A 19,161-nucleotide genomic window follows, 5' to 3' on the forward strand; every position below is an offset into this window, starting at 1 on the left:
GATTCTGTCCATCTGGCCTGGTGTATAATCCCCTTAAATTTCAGTCAGCAATTAACGTCATGAGAAAAACTTTAAATCAACAGACAGCTCCCTTCATCTAACTGTTTTAAAAGTATATAAAACATAATCATAGGCCCTAGCACAATACGTTACCTTTATGCTTGCTCATTCATTCAAGTGCAACAGTGGCTGACTGCGGATTTCTGCCTAAAGGACAAGCGACACCTACCCATATATTTAAAGCCATTTTACCCACCTTGCATAAAGAAAGTGCTAGCAAACATACTGCTTGGTGGCTTAGGAGACGGGTAACTTGGAGATTCTCTGTTGAAATCATCAGAACTCGGGGATGGTGCATACACCTAGATATTGGAGAGCAATAAAAGCAGGTTAGTAATGTTTGGGTGTCCCGCATTAAAAACCCATAACAGCATACAGACACAGATAGAAAGCACAAGTAAAAAAAGAACAGTGTAGCAAGCTGCAGCATTTGTTGCCCTTGTTTTATTTGCTTTTTAGCAAGTTGCCACAGTACAGAGGAACTACAGTAGAATGATCCTAACAACACACTTTCTGGTGTGCCAACTCAGCCAGGTGGCCTGATAAAAGCTTGAATGCTGATTTTGCTTTCTAAGTGCATGACTTGCACAGACTTGTTGCTCAAGATAAAAAAAGCAAGATAAAACAACTGGGCCCCAAACAAATTTTATTTTAAACAACTGTATGCCTGTTTGAATATTTAATTAGCTGGCATCCCAACAATCAAAAAGAAAAAGAACATCCAGTGACAAATGGAAAGATTTTAAGGCAACCATTGTATCATCCATTCAGAAACTTGCACGCCTTTGTATAGTCATCAAAAATATATGTAATGCAAGTCCTGTAATCTTAAACCTGCAACATCAAGCAAATTATTTTCACACTGGCCTAGCATTAAAGAAAACCAGCGTCATTCTGTTTTCAGTGTAACACCACATTCTCTACTTGCAAACAACGGATTTTCTTAACAAGTTAAAAATTGTAAGGTGCCAAATAAACACAATGATTAGAAGTCTTCCACTGCAGTAACTCTAGGAAGAAATATACAGCATATTCAGGAACAAAAATGTCAAATCAACAAAGCCAGTATTCACAGACTCAGGGACTCTACCCATAACATTAGTTGTTCTAAGCGATGCTATTTCTTCATAACAGTATTTTGGTCAATATGCTGAATATTGCAATATGGCTAGTGCATGTTAAAAGACAAATCTTTAAAAAAAGGCAAATTAACAAATATGGCAGCAAAGAATATCAAAACGTAACACTGAAACCAGAGCATCTTTTTGCTACAAAGTAAAAAACGCGGTATTTTTATTTTTTGATCATTCACCTTACTTGTAAATACATCAGGCTTCATAAACACATGAATTAAATAATGATCTTAAAACTTTAAAGCTTACATAATGCAACTCACAAAGTGCACTACGCCCTAAAATTCAAAAGTTAATATCTTTATCCCTTCCTATGCAAACACAAGCACACGCATTTATCTCCAACATTCACATCCCTCCCTTGTCCTTCTAGGATGTTGTTTACCAAGCAAGAGAAGGGCCAGGAAAACCAAGCCGGCCAGCAAAAAGCGTAAGTTCCCTAAAAGAGAACCATTGTTCTCCCGGAGGGTGATTGTTCCGCTACGGATATTGAGAAAGTGAAGTGGGCAAGTCCCGCTTTCATTTGCATACCAATACCCCTCCTCCCCACTCCCAAATGCTTTCCTAGCCTGCTGTTGTCAGACCAAATGGCTGGGCATGTGCCTGCAGACAGCACTCTTTTATAAAAATCAGAGGGACTGACTTACCACTCTCTTAGACTCCTTTTACATCAACAGAATTTCAATAAAATCTATCAAACTACAGTATGATGGCATCAGGACAAGGGCAGGAGGAACGAAGCCAGGGCATAGCTGTCGATATGAGCCATGTAATGAAAACGGCAGCAGGTAAAAGCACACCTGATAAAAAGGAGTCAAGTGGAAAACTTACCACTTTTAGTTGTGTGCTTGTTTTAACTTTTTTTTTTTATCAAAATAAAGGAAAAAAAATTTAGGAAAGAAAGCTTTTTGGAGAGCTTTGTTCAATATTTTACTCACAGATTTTCAATTTGTGGAATAAATGTAAAATAGAGATGCTTACCAAACCTGAGTGACAGAATGACAATACGTTATAAGCGATGTTAACAGTACATATGTATTTACTATATATGATGAATGCATGTATATTCCACGCCTCAGACATATTTTAACAGAAATGTCACTCTGTCAAATTGTAAATACTCGCACTCATAAGACTGCAAACATATTAGGCAAAACTGGGCTTAATTTACAAGTTCTCTGTTGTGCAGAATAACGCAGCATGTGCTATAGCTGATGGATAATCTATCACTGTCACAGGACAGCAGCGGAAACAAAGCTTTATGACATTTAGCACTGCCACGGAGATGTACGCTGATTAATGCGAAATCACCTACGACGACGAATTATACTTCTTGAAAACTGTAACGTTATCACTGAGATTTGTAAATACAAGCTTCAGGCTGAAACTTCAACGTTTTACATAATTGGGTGATTTATAAAAACTGATTAAACACTATCTCAAAAGGGAAATTAAACTGAAAAACTCCTACAAACGTATCATTTACAGATACATATGTACAAGCCATTAACATAATAAAAATGTTATGAATTATATTAACGTAAAAAAGGCCCTTCCAAACAGCTACATGAAAGTCCAAGCACAGACACATAACTTTATATAGTTTCTGCTTGTTTTGGTACCTTAACTATAGCTTGCAAAAACATAGCTGCGATGTTATGAAGCTGCACTTGTGCCAGTCTAGATTTTTCAGATCAAAGGGTTCTTGCGGCAAAACACAACTGATGTGGTCTCAAAGACTTCATTAACTCCAGATGTGGGGAAACAGCCAGCCAATTCCACCAAAGGAGCGAGTCTCTTTTAGTTACAATCAGAACTACCCACAAATTAAAACCAGGCCTCTGATGTCATCTGATCACCTGCAGATGAGCGCCAGGTTTTTTGCTGGTTAATGACCTAATCATAATTTTTATGTTGTGTTACTACAAACAAAATTTAAAAGCAAAAGAGAAAATTTACTAAGATTAACCTGAAGTCCATGAGATGTGAAATACAAAGGTCTTAAATAAAAAAGTTGATAAAGATGACATTTTACTTTTAAGTCAGGAAGCGATGTATCAGGGCAACTAGTTTCTTCACTCCGAAAGCCCTGCGTGCACTAGGACGCCTATCCAGCAAAACGTAGCCTCTGTGGCTGCTGGCCCGCCGGAGGCTTGCGTGGCTGCGCAGCAGCTCCCCAGTCTGTGCCCTAGTTAAAGGGCTCTCTCTTCTGCAACAGCTGAGGAAGGCAGTTATAAATATGACGTGGCTGCTCAAGACAGCCTCTTTTAGCTATTAAACTGATAACAGTGACATCCAGGAGGCATCAAACCAGTTTTTCCTGGCTGACATTCCCACTAAGACAAGGAATACTGTTAAAAGGTCAGCCTGTCTGCAGAGTCTCCTTGAAGAGGGTTGTCTCCAGCAGGTAGAAGAGGAGCCCATCTTCTAATCCCCTTAAACGCACTGTGCCTGAAGGCATCGGATGTGTCTCCATGCTGACAAGAAAAACACCCTCCGATTATGAATGGGAAATTCCCTTCTGATAAACGCACGCCAAAACCAGGTTTTTTACATGACTTATCAAGTGGAGGACTTGACTTTTTTGGAGCTGTGCTACAATATGCATCAATCCTAACGCTGCAGTGCTTCTGAAGGGTAGACAGCCTCCGCAGAGGGAAGCGGGACAAATGAGTTGCAAAGGACATCAAGTCAGAGACCCACATAGGTCTCTTCTGCACCCTGACCTGGTTTATGTTTCTCCAGTGGGAAAGGCAGGATGACAACGAAGATATTTTTTTTGAGGGGTAGCGGTGGGAGCTGACTTCAGAACAGAGCTGAGAAGACATTATCTGTACTACATCAGGTTTAAGCAGAACAAATGCATCATCCAGTTCTGAAATCTGCCCTGGTGATTAACATATATAACAAATACTATCATGAAAGTTACACGGACCTGATATATCTAACACATATCAAAGGATTACACAGCGTGCTTCTGTTTACTAATACAAGTGCAAATAACATGAACAGAAATTTGGAGATCTGGGTTTACCAAATTTTATGCTAAGTAAAACTTGCAAGTCTCATTCTAGAAATGCATTTAATAAATATAACACTTAAGAGTCCTCCTGTTGGCATACTTCCTCTCAGGCAATTTTCCCATAATCTGTTTCAAATTCTTAAATATTTATCAACATTTAATATTAATGTTAAAAGCAGATTAAAAAATAGAAATGAAGCAACCAAGCCTTCCTTCTGATGAGCTCATGCTATCTCAAGACCAAGGCTCCCATCACGCATACTGTTTATGGAATTATGAATGTTACTCATTTAAGCCGTTATTAACAATTCTTGGAAGTTCAGGGAAATATTTATCAAGCTGTTGGAGACAGAATTTTTTGAAACCAGTAGAGATGGATAACCTATTCTGTAGCTTGTAAACTCTGCTAAGTAGCCTATCTACATTCCATCAGCATCAGTCATGCACTAAGCAAGTGTGCACTGATGAATGATTTGTACATGTGGCAAAATTTTACAGTGTATTATCTGCAGGTTTTGTGGCAAAAGCTAATTCTGCTGAAAGGCAGCTCTGGGAAAAGGAAACTTGTTTTCACGTTTATTGTATTTCTGACAAAATCATGTACTAAAACTTCAGGAATGTAGCCATGCTCCTCTTTACAGCAAGACAGAAGCTGCCAAAAAGAAAGGAAAAAAAAAAACACAAAAAAACAAACAAACAAACAAACAACCACCCTAAATTCTTGTTTAGTTGACATTTAAGCAAGATGATAAAATGAAGAGCCCTAGCATACAAGATCAGTATACCATATCCTCGATCATGCTTTTTGTTTCCAATACCAGGTGTAAAGGTTCATACATTTTAAAAACTCTTCTCACCACCCAGAATGAAAATAAAACACTCCTTTAAGAGAACAGAGCATCAGTCTTGCCTGCAAATCCAACCATAATTTTTAAGGATGGTATAAAATTCAAAGTCCTTGAAGTAGCTAAACTGAATTCCATCTTGAATAAACATTTATGCAGTTTAGGCATGCTACACATGCCTATTTGGGTATTTGTGAAATGCAGAATCCCACTGCAACAATACACAGCACAAATACTTCCTAGCTTCTTCCTCAGTAAATGACAATTTTGAAGTCATGTTAAAAAGTGACAGGTAAACTTACCAAAAATCCCAAATTCAGTATATGGAAACCTTTTGGTCTGTTCTTTTGATTTTATTTTTTAAATTGCAGTGTGAGGCAGAGAGGGGAGGAAAAACAAGGGAAGGCAGCAGGAACACCACCAGAAATAAATATACGTAATAGAGTGCTTGAAGATTCTTTTAATGTTTTATTTGCTAGGCAAAACCTCTTCCCCACACTCTTAAAACTACGCTGTCACTAAAGGATGCATACAACTAAGTCTTGAAGAATTCCTGATTAAATTCAGATTTTAAGGAAACAACAAATGGAAAAGTTGAAACTAATCAGCCTGTTTCTTAACCTGTTCCCTGTATTTCAGAAGGCTATTCTAGCTGTGGCAGGAATCCACATCACCAGCACTGACCGCAGGAAGATGCAGTAGTAGATGTAATGCTATCTTTTGCATTCGTTTCTCTCTTCTCTGAACTCACTCATACTTTCAGTTTCTGTACCTCCAACACAGACTATTATATTTCTACAAACAGACTTCAACATGCACATGATTATGAAAGCAAACGCACTGAGCAAACAGGGGTGTGCTACCCTTTGGTGCTCACATTTTGAGAAATATAGATCTATCCAATACAGCACCTGATCCCATCCCTAGCTGCTTTCATTTGCCCAAGGAAATGGACATAACCTTCACTTTAAAGCATCAATAAAGCTTGTTGCAGACAAGACACCCTTCTGGCAGGGGACCACTGCTCAGTAGATTGGCAGTTCAACCCAATGGAGTGAAGCATGGAAAACTCTCTTGGGCTGATGCATTGTAACTCATTGCTTTTTAGTGGGATGGGGAGGGGAAAGAGAAGGGCGAGGAAGAGGGGGAAAAAAAAAAAAAAAATCCAGCTGACCAGTGTTTACTATCTCTCTTTATTCAATGTCCACAGCCGTGTACCCCTAGAGATTTTCCAGATGATCTTATATTTGTCCTGACTTACAAATGTTAGCTTTGACCTTGTCTAAGTTGCTGTGGGCAGCATATGGTACAGAACAGCTTTAATTGTACTTTTCTCCCTGTATACTAACTGGCCCAATACTAATAAAAGCAGAATTGAACCGTTCTTTTTAGCACCTGGTTGCTCCAAAATTCACAAACTGAAAACATTTTACATTGATGTTAAAAGACTTAGTACATTATTTATTGCGTAACAGCTACAGAAAGGCGTGCTGTCGTGTCATTTAAGCATCGTGCAATATTATTAGTATGTTTCTGCTATAACTCGAGAGAGATGGCTGCAAGACAGGCATTTTCTCCACTAAAAAATACCCAAATATACACATATATATACTCATACCTATGTGTATTTATTCGTCTATACACACATGGCCCTACATATGTATATATGTATGCACACACAGGGACACGTTTATAAATAGCCTTTTACACTCTCAAAATTCCCAAGAACAAAACATTTTCTCAAAAAAATCCCAATATAAGCTAGTTTACAAAAAAAAAATCCCGAAGCATTACATATATGCAAAATATATATCTCTGCTGATTTTTTCTCCCTTTTTAAATAGGCATTGTAGAAATCTATTGTGAAAGTACAGTGACTCCACCTTGGAAAAGGGCTCAATGAAATCTCAGCCTATGCTGAGAAAACCAAATATTTATTTAATAACAAAAAATACTCATACATAGACTGGTCTATCAAATTAACCCATACAATGCACAGAATACAACGATAATGTGTAATATATTCACAAATTTATTCTCATATAAAATAGTCATAGGTGATATAAAATAAAATATAATCAATATTGTTCCTTAAAATGATTTATTTTGGTGATAACTGACACATTACTCTATTGCTATCTATATAAAAATAATTCTACAGTACATTTAGAAAATAACCAACTTATTTCTAAACTTGTAGGTGAACTGAAAAAAGTAGAAATCTGTCAAGTCTATATTTTATTCTTTATGCAAAGAAGATATAAAACTTCTATTACTTAAATATCATTTTGGTGCTATTGCATTTTATAAAATTTAAATGAAAAAGCCCTAGTGAATGAAGAGGTTTGCTTAATTATTTATTAGTTTAAAAACAAAGTTTAAAAAGTATAATTTAAATTTGTGCTATTATTTCTACCTAAACATTTTTGTAGCTTTTTTTTTTTTTTTAATGGGGGTTAGGTGTTTTGGGTTTTTTGGGTCTGTAGCATAGCTTTCGAATGAAAGAGAAGAAAAGGTAAAACTTTAAAGATAGATGCCATTTTTTAATTTAATTGTCATGTAATAGATAGATTAGATAGATGCCATTAGAATAGATGCCATTTTTAAATTTAATTGCCATGTAATTTAAATTTTTTTCCAAAAAGCTCTATATTAAAATTTTGTAAGCCTTCCATAAACTTGAGGATATTTTCTATACATCAACAGGTGAAGGACACAAAAAAAAAAAAGCTAAATCTTCTAGTTCACTGCAAGTGCTTTATTTTCTTTACAAAACAGATTAAGATCTTTTTTCTTTTTAATTTGGTGAGGATTATTGAAATATATATTTTTTTATAATATCTATTACATGTAATGGTAAAATTTTATTCCTTAGCAGGGGATTTGTATTAAAACACTACTTTTCATTTCATGTGACCCTCCTAAAACATACGGAAATAACAAAAATTGAACCTTTTCTAATAGTAAAAACCCTGACTTAATTTTTAAACTTTTAATTTACATGCCAGTGCACACATGACCATCTATTGGGGTGCTCAGATACTTGTTTTTTTAGCTTAATACTAAGCTTTCTTCTGGTTTACAAATTTAAGAAGTTGAAAAGAACAAAACATATTTAATAATAAGTTTAACACACACATTTTCTACATGTCATTTCTCATTTGCTTTGTGTGTAAATAAATCAGATTTTATATACATCAGCAGGTATCAAGGAATGTCAATATCCAAATTCTAATACAATAATTGAAATGAAAATCTCGAACTTAAACAATGAGGTACATACTATCGACTACTAATTGATAAAAAAATACAAATAGAAGTGGTAAGACATCAAAATTCACGTATGAACTGTTCTCTCATTACGGAAAGGTTCATACAAAGATTTGGCATACACACCAAGATGTGTGCTTCAGAAACTGCAACACAAAAACCAACCTCCCCAACTTCACATATCCTTCCGTATATTTAAATTAGTAATTTAGTCCAACTTGCAGAATTCCTAGGAGAGAAAATGCTAAAAGCTAGTGAGATGTTAAAAAAAATTAAGTAAAACCTTGGGCAACATGATATAGGATCATCATATGATTTGTCATCTATTTACTAACTCTTCAAGCTCATAAAGGTCACCTCTGACCCATAACAGGCACATGCTATCAATTTTCAAGCCATGCTCTCCTACAGTACCAGCACTTCCATCCACTATATGCCTGGAAATACTTAATAAGATCAAAGCCTTTTTTCCTGCTACAAGAACAAAGAGAAACGTTGTAATAGAGTGATCTGTGCTCTAGAAAGAATAAAATCAAAACTCCGTGCAAGTTATATTCCCTTTGCTTCAGGGGTATTGTATAGTTAATTTTACTTAAGTCTTATATATATCTTCACATAAAACTTCAAACAGATTGTTTTAGCCTAGGAGCAGACATGAAAGAAAAATAATTTCATATTTGAAAGACAGCTGGCATTTATACCAAAGGAAATGAAATAGAGACCAAGCAATGTTACTCATTCCCCTAACCTCTCCTCCAGCATCTTTTCTGTTATTCAAGAAGCTCATACACAGTATCTTTAATGAATAGAAAGATCCACAGTTGAATTATCATTGAACAAAAATCTTGGCAAAAAGTTTATTAATGAAAGCAAAGCTCACATAGGTCCATGAGAAGAGAAACAGCAGTGGAAAAAAAAAAAAAAAAGGCAACTAAACTCAAAACAGATCAATATCAGCATCTCCCTTTTTCCTATTTAATGTTATTTTCATAAGAGAAGAAAGCCAAAACCACATACAACATAAACAGACTGGAAAAAACATATTGTGTTAAATTTACCACTATATACTAATTTTTATACACAAAAATCGGAACTGTTGTCTTACGAACTTATAAATTTTAAGTATCAACCACGAAACAGAAATATCCCTTCAATTTCCAGAAAGTTAAAATACAGAGGAGATTTAATTTTTTCAGAATCTCCGCCCCCCCCCCCCAGTGGTTGTAGCAATATTTTGATTATTTCAAAATCATACAAACGAAACGACCAGCTCCGGGCAAGGCAAGGCTGAGGGCTGGCTAGCGGGTGCCGGGCCACTCCGCCCGCACAGCGCCCGGCAGCGCGGCGCTGCCCAGGGCTCGGGACCTGGCCAGCAGCCAGCCGGAGCGGCAGCCACCACTGCTCTGCAGCGCTCTGGGAGAGGAGAGGTTAAACAAAAAAAAAACAAAAAAAAAGAAGAAAAAGAAAAGAAAAGACACAACAAACCCCAAGGAAAAGCCGCAGGCGCGCAGGAGCCCAAACTTCACCGCGCTCTGCGGTGAGCGCCGCGCTGCCAGCGCCTCAGCGCGCAGCCGGCCCGAGCGGGACGGGTCCGGAGCGGGCAGCGGCGGGCGGGCGGGCGGCCCCGGCCCCGGGAGCGCCGCCTGGCTGCGGGCTGCTGCCCCCCGCACTCCCGCGGCGCCGGACTGCGTGTTTCCGCACGCAAGTGCGGAGACTTCCATCTCCCCGCGCCGCACGAGGCAGCCCGCAGCCCCGGCGCAGCCTCTCCTCGGGACCCCTCGCCCCCGCTTGCTCCGGCGCGGCGGCAGGGGAAGCGCCGCCGCCCGCAGAGCAGCCCCGCGCCGTGAACTTGCGTTTGCCCGCCGACCGGCCGCCGGCCCGGCGCTCGGCAGCTCCCGAACAAAGGCGGCCGCCCTTACCGTCTTCCCGTTGTAGTAGTACATGAGGGAGTTGCTGCCCACCCCGGGGACGGGGTACGCGCAGTACATGGCGCGGCTGGCGGCGGGCCGGGCTGAAGTGCACCGCCTCTCGCCACGACATCCACCCGCCCGGCCGCGCGCCCGCCCGCACCCAGCGCCTCAGCGGCGACTTATGCAAAGCAGGACTGAACCATCTCCGGGCGGGCGCGGGGGCCGGGCCGGGCGCGGGGCCCCGCCGCGGCCCGGGGAGGGGGCAGGCCGCCGGGGCCGCCTCCGGCCAGAGCGCCGCGTGCGCGCCGCGCGAGTCGCCAGCCGCACGGGAGCGGCGAGCGGGCACGTCCTGAGCGAGTCAATCGCACGCTTTTCGCTTTAATTAAATTAGAGCCCTTGCGGCAGCGGAGAGGCTGCGCGGTGCGGCTCCAGCCACGCGGCCATATGGCTCTGCCTGAAGTTGCTTCCAACTTGGGCGGAGGCGGCCCGCCGGCGCGGGGAGCTGCCGGCAGCCGGGCCCGCGGGAAGGCGGGGGGGCGCCGCCGGCCCCAGCCCGCCCCGGCGCCTCCACCGGGCCGCCGGCCGCCTTCCCCGCGGGGGAGCCTGTGTGATGACAGGGCCCTAACACAAAGGCAACACGCACATAAGATGCTGGGCTTGGGGGGGGGGGGGAAATATCACGTAAATATTTTCATTTTATGGAACCATCCAAAATCCACCTTTAGGATACAGTGTACAAAGTACAATGGTTCTTTGGAAACAGGAGCCCAGGCTCCCTTTCTATTGTATAATACACTGTTGTATGAGAAAAGCAACTCTGTGCCCATATAAGAAAGGGAAGAAAAGAGAAAGGGGGGGGGGGGGACAACGACCCCCAACAACTTTGGCACATGACAAAAATGGGAATTACACAATACGGCAAACAGACTGCAACTTCCAGCACAAAAATGCCTCAATATTTGCACGTTATCTATGCCTGGTAAGTCCTTCTGTGTTCTTCACTGAACAATGGCATCAACTAACATTAACTCTTAATGAGGTACACTTTTTTTTTTTATTTTCTACATAGGAATGCAGCTGGTTATTAACTTAGCTCCTGATAAGTCAGATACGGATTTCAATCCAGGAAAAAAAAGGTTAAAGCAAAACCCCATTTCTCCACCTCTAACTGTGTCAACTGCCAATGCTGTGAATTCTCCCTGCCTCCCTCCTGACAAAAGCAGGAAAATACTTCAGGATAAGGAAAAAAGAATGAGCAAAGTTCAGTCCAGCAATTTAGAGGGAAAGAAAGCAAGTTGCAGAAATTTGGTTCATTCTCCCAAGCACCTTGTGCGTCAGGGAAAACTTCTGAACTAAAAAGATGTGCAAGGGCGACAAATTGACCACACTAGAATAGTATGTTCAGATAAAAATCTTAGTGGGTCTTCTGTATCATGTCCATTATCTTGGGACCTAACTACTGTCGTGTCTAAATGTACAGAATATACACACACCGGCGAAAAAATATTCACACCTCCAGCTTCAAGCGCTTTTTCAGCAAACTCTTCCAAATCAATTAGGAGACTACCGTGCTCAGAGTATGTTGACAAATACATCCTGAAGTTTACATCAGCTGAGGAACACTTGCATTTTTACTGCAAGTCAAACTACATATCCAGAACTATTTAACTATGGAGTAAAGCTAACGATATCTGAACTGAACTCTTCTTTAATACAAAAGGCATAGCAGCAGCAGCTGCAAAAAAGAACATCACTATACTTCAGACTATTAAATCGCCAGGCCTGCAGAGTGACTTGCGGCTTCCTTCTTCCCCTAGGGACCACAAAGACCCATTTCAGTCCCCAGAGAGTCCCTAAGAAGCTTTGATATGCAGCTAACAATGCCATTCCTTAAAGCTTCTCGCTAATGTTCAGGACCCTACAGATGAGATATGCTAAAAGATCTTCAGATCTTTGCATGTGCTACTTCTCATAGCACACTAGATTAAAATCACTAATTCAGACTAACATACAACTTCGAAAACAGCCTAAACACTGGAAAAGGCACTTCTTCAACTCTTGCAAGCTGAAAGCAAGAGAAGCCTTTTTTTCCTGAAATAATTCAAGCACACAAACTTTCAAATCATTAAAAATACTTGCAGGATAACAGGAGTCGCTGCTTTGAAGTAAAGACTATCATCAACATACTTCTAATTGCTACTGCGCCTCCATGCACACATGCTCAATTTTCAAAATAGTTGTATTTGAGATGAAGAGCATGATCAAGCCCCTTCTCAAATCGTAAGCATTATCCACCCGTATTACAAGCAATTGGAAAAATGTTAAAACATAGAGCAGAAAAACCTAACTTTATCAAGTAGCATTGGGAGGGGGGCTTTACCCTCCACATTACAACTGCCCTGTACTTGTACGGAGCAATTGTAACTAAAAATATACAGGTAGTATTAGCTGGTAATATTTACCAACACAATTAACATTTATCAGTACAAGGAAATAATTGACGCTGTTCACCATCACATGGGTAAGACAACAGCAACAATATCATCTATAAAACTGACTAATGCCCCTGCAAATGCTGTCTGTTTGTAGACAAACTAGTTTAAAGACTGATACCTCCATAATGAGTCAATAAATGAATTTGCTCCTGAGTTACTTCCCCACAAATCAAAAGGATAACAATTTCATTTTACCGAAAAGGGAACTAGTTGTCCTACCCTCAAGTTACATCGGTGGGAATACAATCTTAGCCTACGATACTTGAAATTTATCACTGTATCTGCTCTACATTCACTGTACAAAAACATTGTTTCTCACAGGACATTTTCTACATCGATTCACCTTATAGGATCAAACCATAATTCCATCGAGCGTATCAGGCTTTAACCCACAGAAGTTTACTTTCACCAGAATAGATGAAAAACAAACCTAAAATGGAAGAATTTGAAAGACTGCACAAGAAATTGCAATGTTGCTACCAATAACTCTGTATTTGCAGGAACTACTACCAGATAACTATTCCAAAAGCTCCTGAAGTCCAAAGTAAGTTTTTGTTTTGTGGTTGCAATTTTTATAATCCCCATTTAAGCCAAGCAACAGCTGCTCTGAAATTTGTTTTCTTAAGAGAATCATGTTACAGTGAAATGAATCATAGCTGGATCAGTGATACTGTATGGGTACAGTTGTTTACTCCATTTTTCCTTGGTGACAAGTCAAGGGTTAATCTTATGACTCAGCCTGACAAAACAAGTCAGCTGGAGACAGGGCCAATTTTTTAAACTTGATTTCAGACAGACATGCCGTCAGCAGAGGAGCACTGAACTGACATGCACTTTGTAGCCCGAATTGTTTCCACTCATGACCCTGTACTGTGTGTCAAAAACAATAAACTGCCTGTTTCTAAAGTATGTAAAGAGATTATGAAGGCTGATGCAGAGTGAAATACTGACCTAATAATAAGCCAAGCTACCTGTAGGAGAATATTTTCAAAGATCATTTTAACACTGAGCGATTTTGTGAATGAACTACATGTTCTCCCTGAAAGCAAACTTTTATGTGAAATATATTTTTGCCCAACTTGTCAGAGCCACAAAGCAAATACACAGTAAGAGTATGTAGCCCATCATTTGAATTTATAGAAAATAAACATTATTTCTCCAGATCACTAAAAATTACACCATATGAAAGATAATTATGTAACTGTCTCAATGGATGAGAGCCGTCCTCTGGTCAAACATATTCCGCAACAAGACTGAAATATCAAAATACTTTAAAAAAGTTATTGCTTTTTATCACAGTTTTATTATTTTAAATGGGTCTACTCAAACACAACAAGTAGCAAAAACTTGTACAATGAATTACGTGCAACTAGAAATTAAGGTTCCTTTTTCACCAACAAAAGCAACTGTGATGTGTAAACCCAAGTATCATGAGTTTCCTTGTGGAGAGGTGGCTTCAAAAATGGTAACGTGCTAAGAGCCCAAACCTGCTTTTGATGGGGATACCAGTTCTATTATTCTTACTACTTTCCATTTAATTTCTTAGGAGCGAGGTTAACCTGCTATCTTTGGAAATCAGGCAAAGGCAACTGCCCTACAAGCCTCTCCTCCCCACTCTGTCCAAGGCTGGAACTTATTATCAATTTCAACCACATTCAACAGAGGAACAGAAGTTTCACAAGTGATTAAGTTCTTACCAGTTCTAAGAAAACTGGAACCTGAATAGGAGAGACAGACCCCAACTGATGCCCCATTGAAATAAAGGCAAGGGGGTAAAACACAAATTCATAGAAAATTAGTCCGGTACTGAACAATTTGTTGCTAATTAAAATATACATAGTAGCTTCAAGCTGCTTCTCTTGTAACAATTCAGAAAAAAAATTCTAGGCATCTTAGAACTCCCAATGTAACTTTAAAACCAAACATTTATGATGATTAACTATAGCAAGGCCAGAGTTAGGATCATCGATAAAGGATGCACTGAACACCATGCATAATGTAGCTGTTAGAATAGACAAGATTTCAAGGCTTAAGACACAAACCTGGCTGTTTCAAGGGGAAAACACATTGCTTATTATACAGTCCTCTATTTAATTCATCAGTTAGGTAAGCGTTAATTTATTTTAAAATCCTAGAAGTATAGCCTTCTGTTGTTAACCAACCACCAAGTATCCTGCTCAGCAGAGAGACAGCAGAGTAACTGTACAGGAGACAACGTGAAATAACCCAGTGGACCAAATTTGATAGGCAAAACCCCCGCAATATCCAAAGAAAGATGTTTTAAGCAAATTAGTTTACTCATCTATGCAAGAGCTAAAATAGTTTGGTGGTTTTCCTGTTCAAAAGGGTTGTCTTTAACTTCACATTTAACATTTATGTTACTATAACCAGGGAACAGGGGACAGTTTGAAGGGATAGAGAACAGACAACAAATACTAATGAAATTGATATTAATTGCTATCTATTACTTTTACCTAGCAACATTACAAGGTTTTGGGAGGGTTGGGGGTAGTTATTGCATTTTTTTGTTGTTGCTTGGGGGTTTTTTTTGTTGTTGTTTGTTTGCAAAACACTCCAGTTACCTATGACGGATATGGGTAAAGATTTTTTTTATTTTTTTTAATTGGAAACTACAGCTAGGAAGTTTCTCTTTCAGTAGTTTTCCAAATAATATTGAATTTCAGATGTTTAAGTTTTTAATAAAATAGTAAAATAAATATTTTCCTGGAATGGAAAGAATGAGGAAAGAAGTGCTGTATATCACATTCTTCAGAATCAAACACAAACCAGTGTATTTGAGGAGGTTTTAAAACTTGTTTCAAAATCTTTCAAATACAACTTTGATAGGATATTGCTCAAATTCAGAAAGGTTTATTATTTTGCTGAAAAAAATCAAGCACTTAAGGTTTGAAAGCCTCTATATGAAGGTCTTAACTACCCATATCTGCATTAAAAAGTAAACAAGCATGTTTATTATCCTGAGGCAATAAATTATCCCATCAGAAGCCAGATAATCATCAACCCAAAATGTGCTAAAAACCTACCCAATCTAAAAGTGTGTATAGACCTTAAAGGAATTTTAAAATCTGAAATAAATTCGCAAGGCTGTGTTACTGAAACTTGCAGAAGACTACCTGAATTACAGATCTTTTCACATCAACTCCATATGGCCAAGGACTTTTATTTGAAAAATTAAAAAGTGATTAAGGGGTCCCTCTGCTGGTCCAACCTTAGTATCATTTAACTTTTGTTTCATTACTGAAGTACAGTGCATTTTTCACTTTCTCCCCTCACCAAAACCATGCGGCTACACCTGCACTTGTGTGATCTCCCTGTAGGTGGCTCCATAGTCAAAACCTGAGCCCAGCCCAATATATCAATGCACAAACACTTTTTTGAATTTATTAAATAATTCAGTGTCAGAAAAGCTTTCGAAGATTGCATGTCAAAATGCAGAGAGCTAATTGTGCCTCAGCATATATTTCCTTGCATCTCTTCCCTTCTTCTGTACTCCAACTTGCTGCTTGGAAAAATTGTTTTGCAAATAAAGCCAAGTGAGCTATCAAAAGCCAAACGAGCAATCCTTCTGTCATCCACAGCTAGGAATCTGCCTACTACTTCCCTACAGAAAGAGAAAATGCTAACAACTAATCCTAGCTATCAGTGCAAACGGTATGAAATCCCATAACTAAATCTCCAAGACTGTACAACTCGCTTTCTTTGTAAGTCTTGACATCACAAGAAACTCTGTGGCACTACAACAAGAGGCAATTTAATTCAATTTCTTCGCTTCAGTGTGTAAATACACATCTTCATCTGAATTTTCATTTAAAGATTGTGCTGTGCTTTAATTTCAGCACCATTCTTTTGAAAAAACAATCATTTTTGTATTGCCCATTTCTGACAAATGGCACGGTCACAGGCAAAGCAACCTGCCCAGCATTCGGGCTGAGCAAGCAACCGAAAGGAAACATCTTGTTTCAACAGCAGGCAAAAGTCTAGCAACACAACGTTGCTCACTACTTTCCCAGCTGACTTCAGGGATTATAAAAGCCTTCCCACCAAAACCACAAGTATTATCAAGCAAAAGATATTAAGAAATAGTCTTCAAAAAAGCTTTTATCCTTATCTATTGTTATAAAACACCACACTAATTTATGGTAATGGACACATTAATCTTTGAGGTAAAGCAGAAGTTGCAGCAATTCCATATAACTTCTCCCTAAATTACAGAAGCTGCAATTCAGTCATGTTATTTTTTTCAGATAACAGTTTTGGAACTATGCACAGATTTAAGGTTCTTTCATGTAGATATACACTCTAATTTAAGAGCATCTAATATGCTCGTTCTGACACGTTGTGAAAACTTCAAAAATAAAGTATCTCCAGTAAATCCAAACACAGAGAAATAATTTGACATCATTATATATCACTCATATACGTACATGCAGGATTTTCACAGAGAAGATCTTTCAATTAAGCAACCTCATAATAGTTCACCACAGTTGGATGACAGGATAGTTAAGTTTGGAAAAACGATCTGATTGCAGTTTAAAAAAATACTATTAAGAGAGGGTTACTTAAGCACCTTCACTCTAATTCAGTGAGAACTCGATCTGAACTCTCACAGCAGGACTTTGCAATGGACTGCTTAGTTGTTTAATGACAGCTAAATGTTCTCGTATAGCAAAGAGCAGGTGGGATGCTATAACCTGAGGTTACTGCTGTTTTCAGATAGATTTAAAATAAAGGCCATGTTGAAAAAAAACTACAATAATCTAAGCAGAAAACCAAGTCTTTCTTAATAAACATAAAACCTCAAAGAAACACTTTTACTTGGTTTGTAACGTAACTTAGGGGATGGATATTTTATATATTTGCTTTTTGTTCAAGCTCACAGATGAACATGGTGCTTAAGAAAGAGTATAGAGCAAGTCCCTAAAAACTTTATCCCTTGAACCAGGTGACCAACGAAGGAGCATAAACCAGAAGGGAAGATGCAAGACCGAGTCACAAGGAAGAAATCGCAAGTTCTGTGTTGCATTATCCGTAAGAATTTCTTTGCTCAGTTTTGTTATTTAAAATTGCCTTCTAAAACACAGCACAGCATCAGAGGCAAGGGTCTGGTGAGTTACTGCTGTCTTTGCGAGTGTTAGGTACTAAAGACAAGTGACAGCTGAATGTATCACTTGACTGCGCAAGGCAATTCGGAGCAGCTCTGAACAAAATAAATGCTGCTTTTTACATTTTGACACCATTTCTGGCCAGTGGGAACAAATCTTACCAAAAAAAAGTTCCACTAGAAAGTTGCTTAAACACAACGTCACAGTCAGTTAACATCACACAAAGTATCTACCCAGGATGCTCCAAAGTTTTTATTTATAACCACAGACTTCATAAAAGCATTCCAAGGATGTTGCTTTACGCCAGCCTACTTCAATACCCATTGAACTTGCTAATATTGAGGATAATTCTCTAAAGAAAGTCCACTCAGTATGGTGAATGTTCTATTATTTTTAATACCATCTAAACATTAAAGTCTCAAAAACTGTGTTTCAGATAAACATTCAGAGGACTAGATCCTTTCCACTCCACCATTTCAAATTATCTCCTTTTACCCTTTGGGAGGGGTGGAGGAAGGAGGGAGCACTGAAGGGAGAAAGATCTACTATTTTTCTTCTGGTACCATTGGTATCTTTATGAGACATCTCTTGAAATATATTTCTCAAGCTCAGTCTTAAGAGACTAGCGTGATACCAAAAAGAAAAGTGCCTTAAATGTTTGGGAGGTAGTTCTAGGCATGCAAACCAAGTTTTCCCTAGCTTTGCTTCATAAAGAATTCTTGCAATAAATTAGCACCCATTGACCATATGCATACTACAGAGGGTGATATATGAGGGACCCCTATAATTAAGCTATAAATTGTCTTAGATGTATTGAAAAACATCACGAGTCTGAATTTAGAAAGAAATCTCTGGTATTAGAAAATACTCATTTGACAATCTCTTATTAAATAAGTGGCAATCTAAAGTTTAATATTAACTGATAGTCTCAGATACTGTGGAAAGGCTAAAATACTCAAAATAGTTATTAGAAATGGCACTGCACAGAAAACAATCAGATATTTGTGCCTGTGTGTCACAGCTGATTTTCCATAACAAAAATCAACAGACATGATGTATTTCATGTTATTTCTCTGATAGGAGACCAATTAAATGGCAAAAGAATGATGAATATTCACACTATTTTTCTTAGAATTATGACCTCATGATAGCTACTGATTATGGTACTAATCATAAATTTTAGTTTGAAATATTTTCTGACTATACATGTAAATAGTATGTTTCTGCTCATAGCCCATCCATGATTAGATGGCAATCTCCCTGTGCATTTCCAAGGCAGCCTTACTTTTCTTTCTTCTCCCTC

General features: G+C 38.8%; 1 protein-coding gene across 18 annotated transcripts in view; it reads right to left on the minus strand.

The window, feature by feature from the left end:
- TCF12 (transcription factor 12) overlaps window positions 1-19,161 on the minus strand; it is a 179,900-nt gene that overhangs the window by 31,115 nt on the left and 129,624 nt on the right. For 15 of the 18 annotated variants that reach the window (XM_087745128.1, XM_087745129.1, XM_087745125.1 and 12 more), the window contains one exon: window positions 257-362. In XM_087745128.1, the coding sequence (XP_087601254.1) occupies window positions 257-362 (106 nt within the window). Of the gene's footprint in view, window positions 1-256; window positions 363-10,249; window positions 10,475-19,161 lie in introns of those variants that run through there. The other 3 variants (XM_087745138.1, XM_087745136.1, XM_087745137.1) reach the window with 3 other exon arrangements.

This window comes from Nipponia nippon, unplaced genomic scaffold (genome assembly GCF_047370975.1).
Source record: "Nipponia nippon isolate SJK-2023a ecotype South Korea unplaced genomic scaffold, ASM4737097v1 scaffold_9, whole genome shotgun sequence".
NCBI classification, from domain to species: domain Eukaryota; kingdom Metazoa; phylum Chordata; class Aves; order Pelecaniformes; family Threskiornithidae; genus Nipponia; species Nipponia nippon.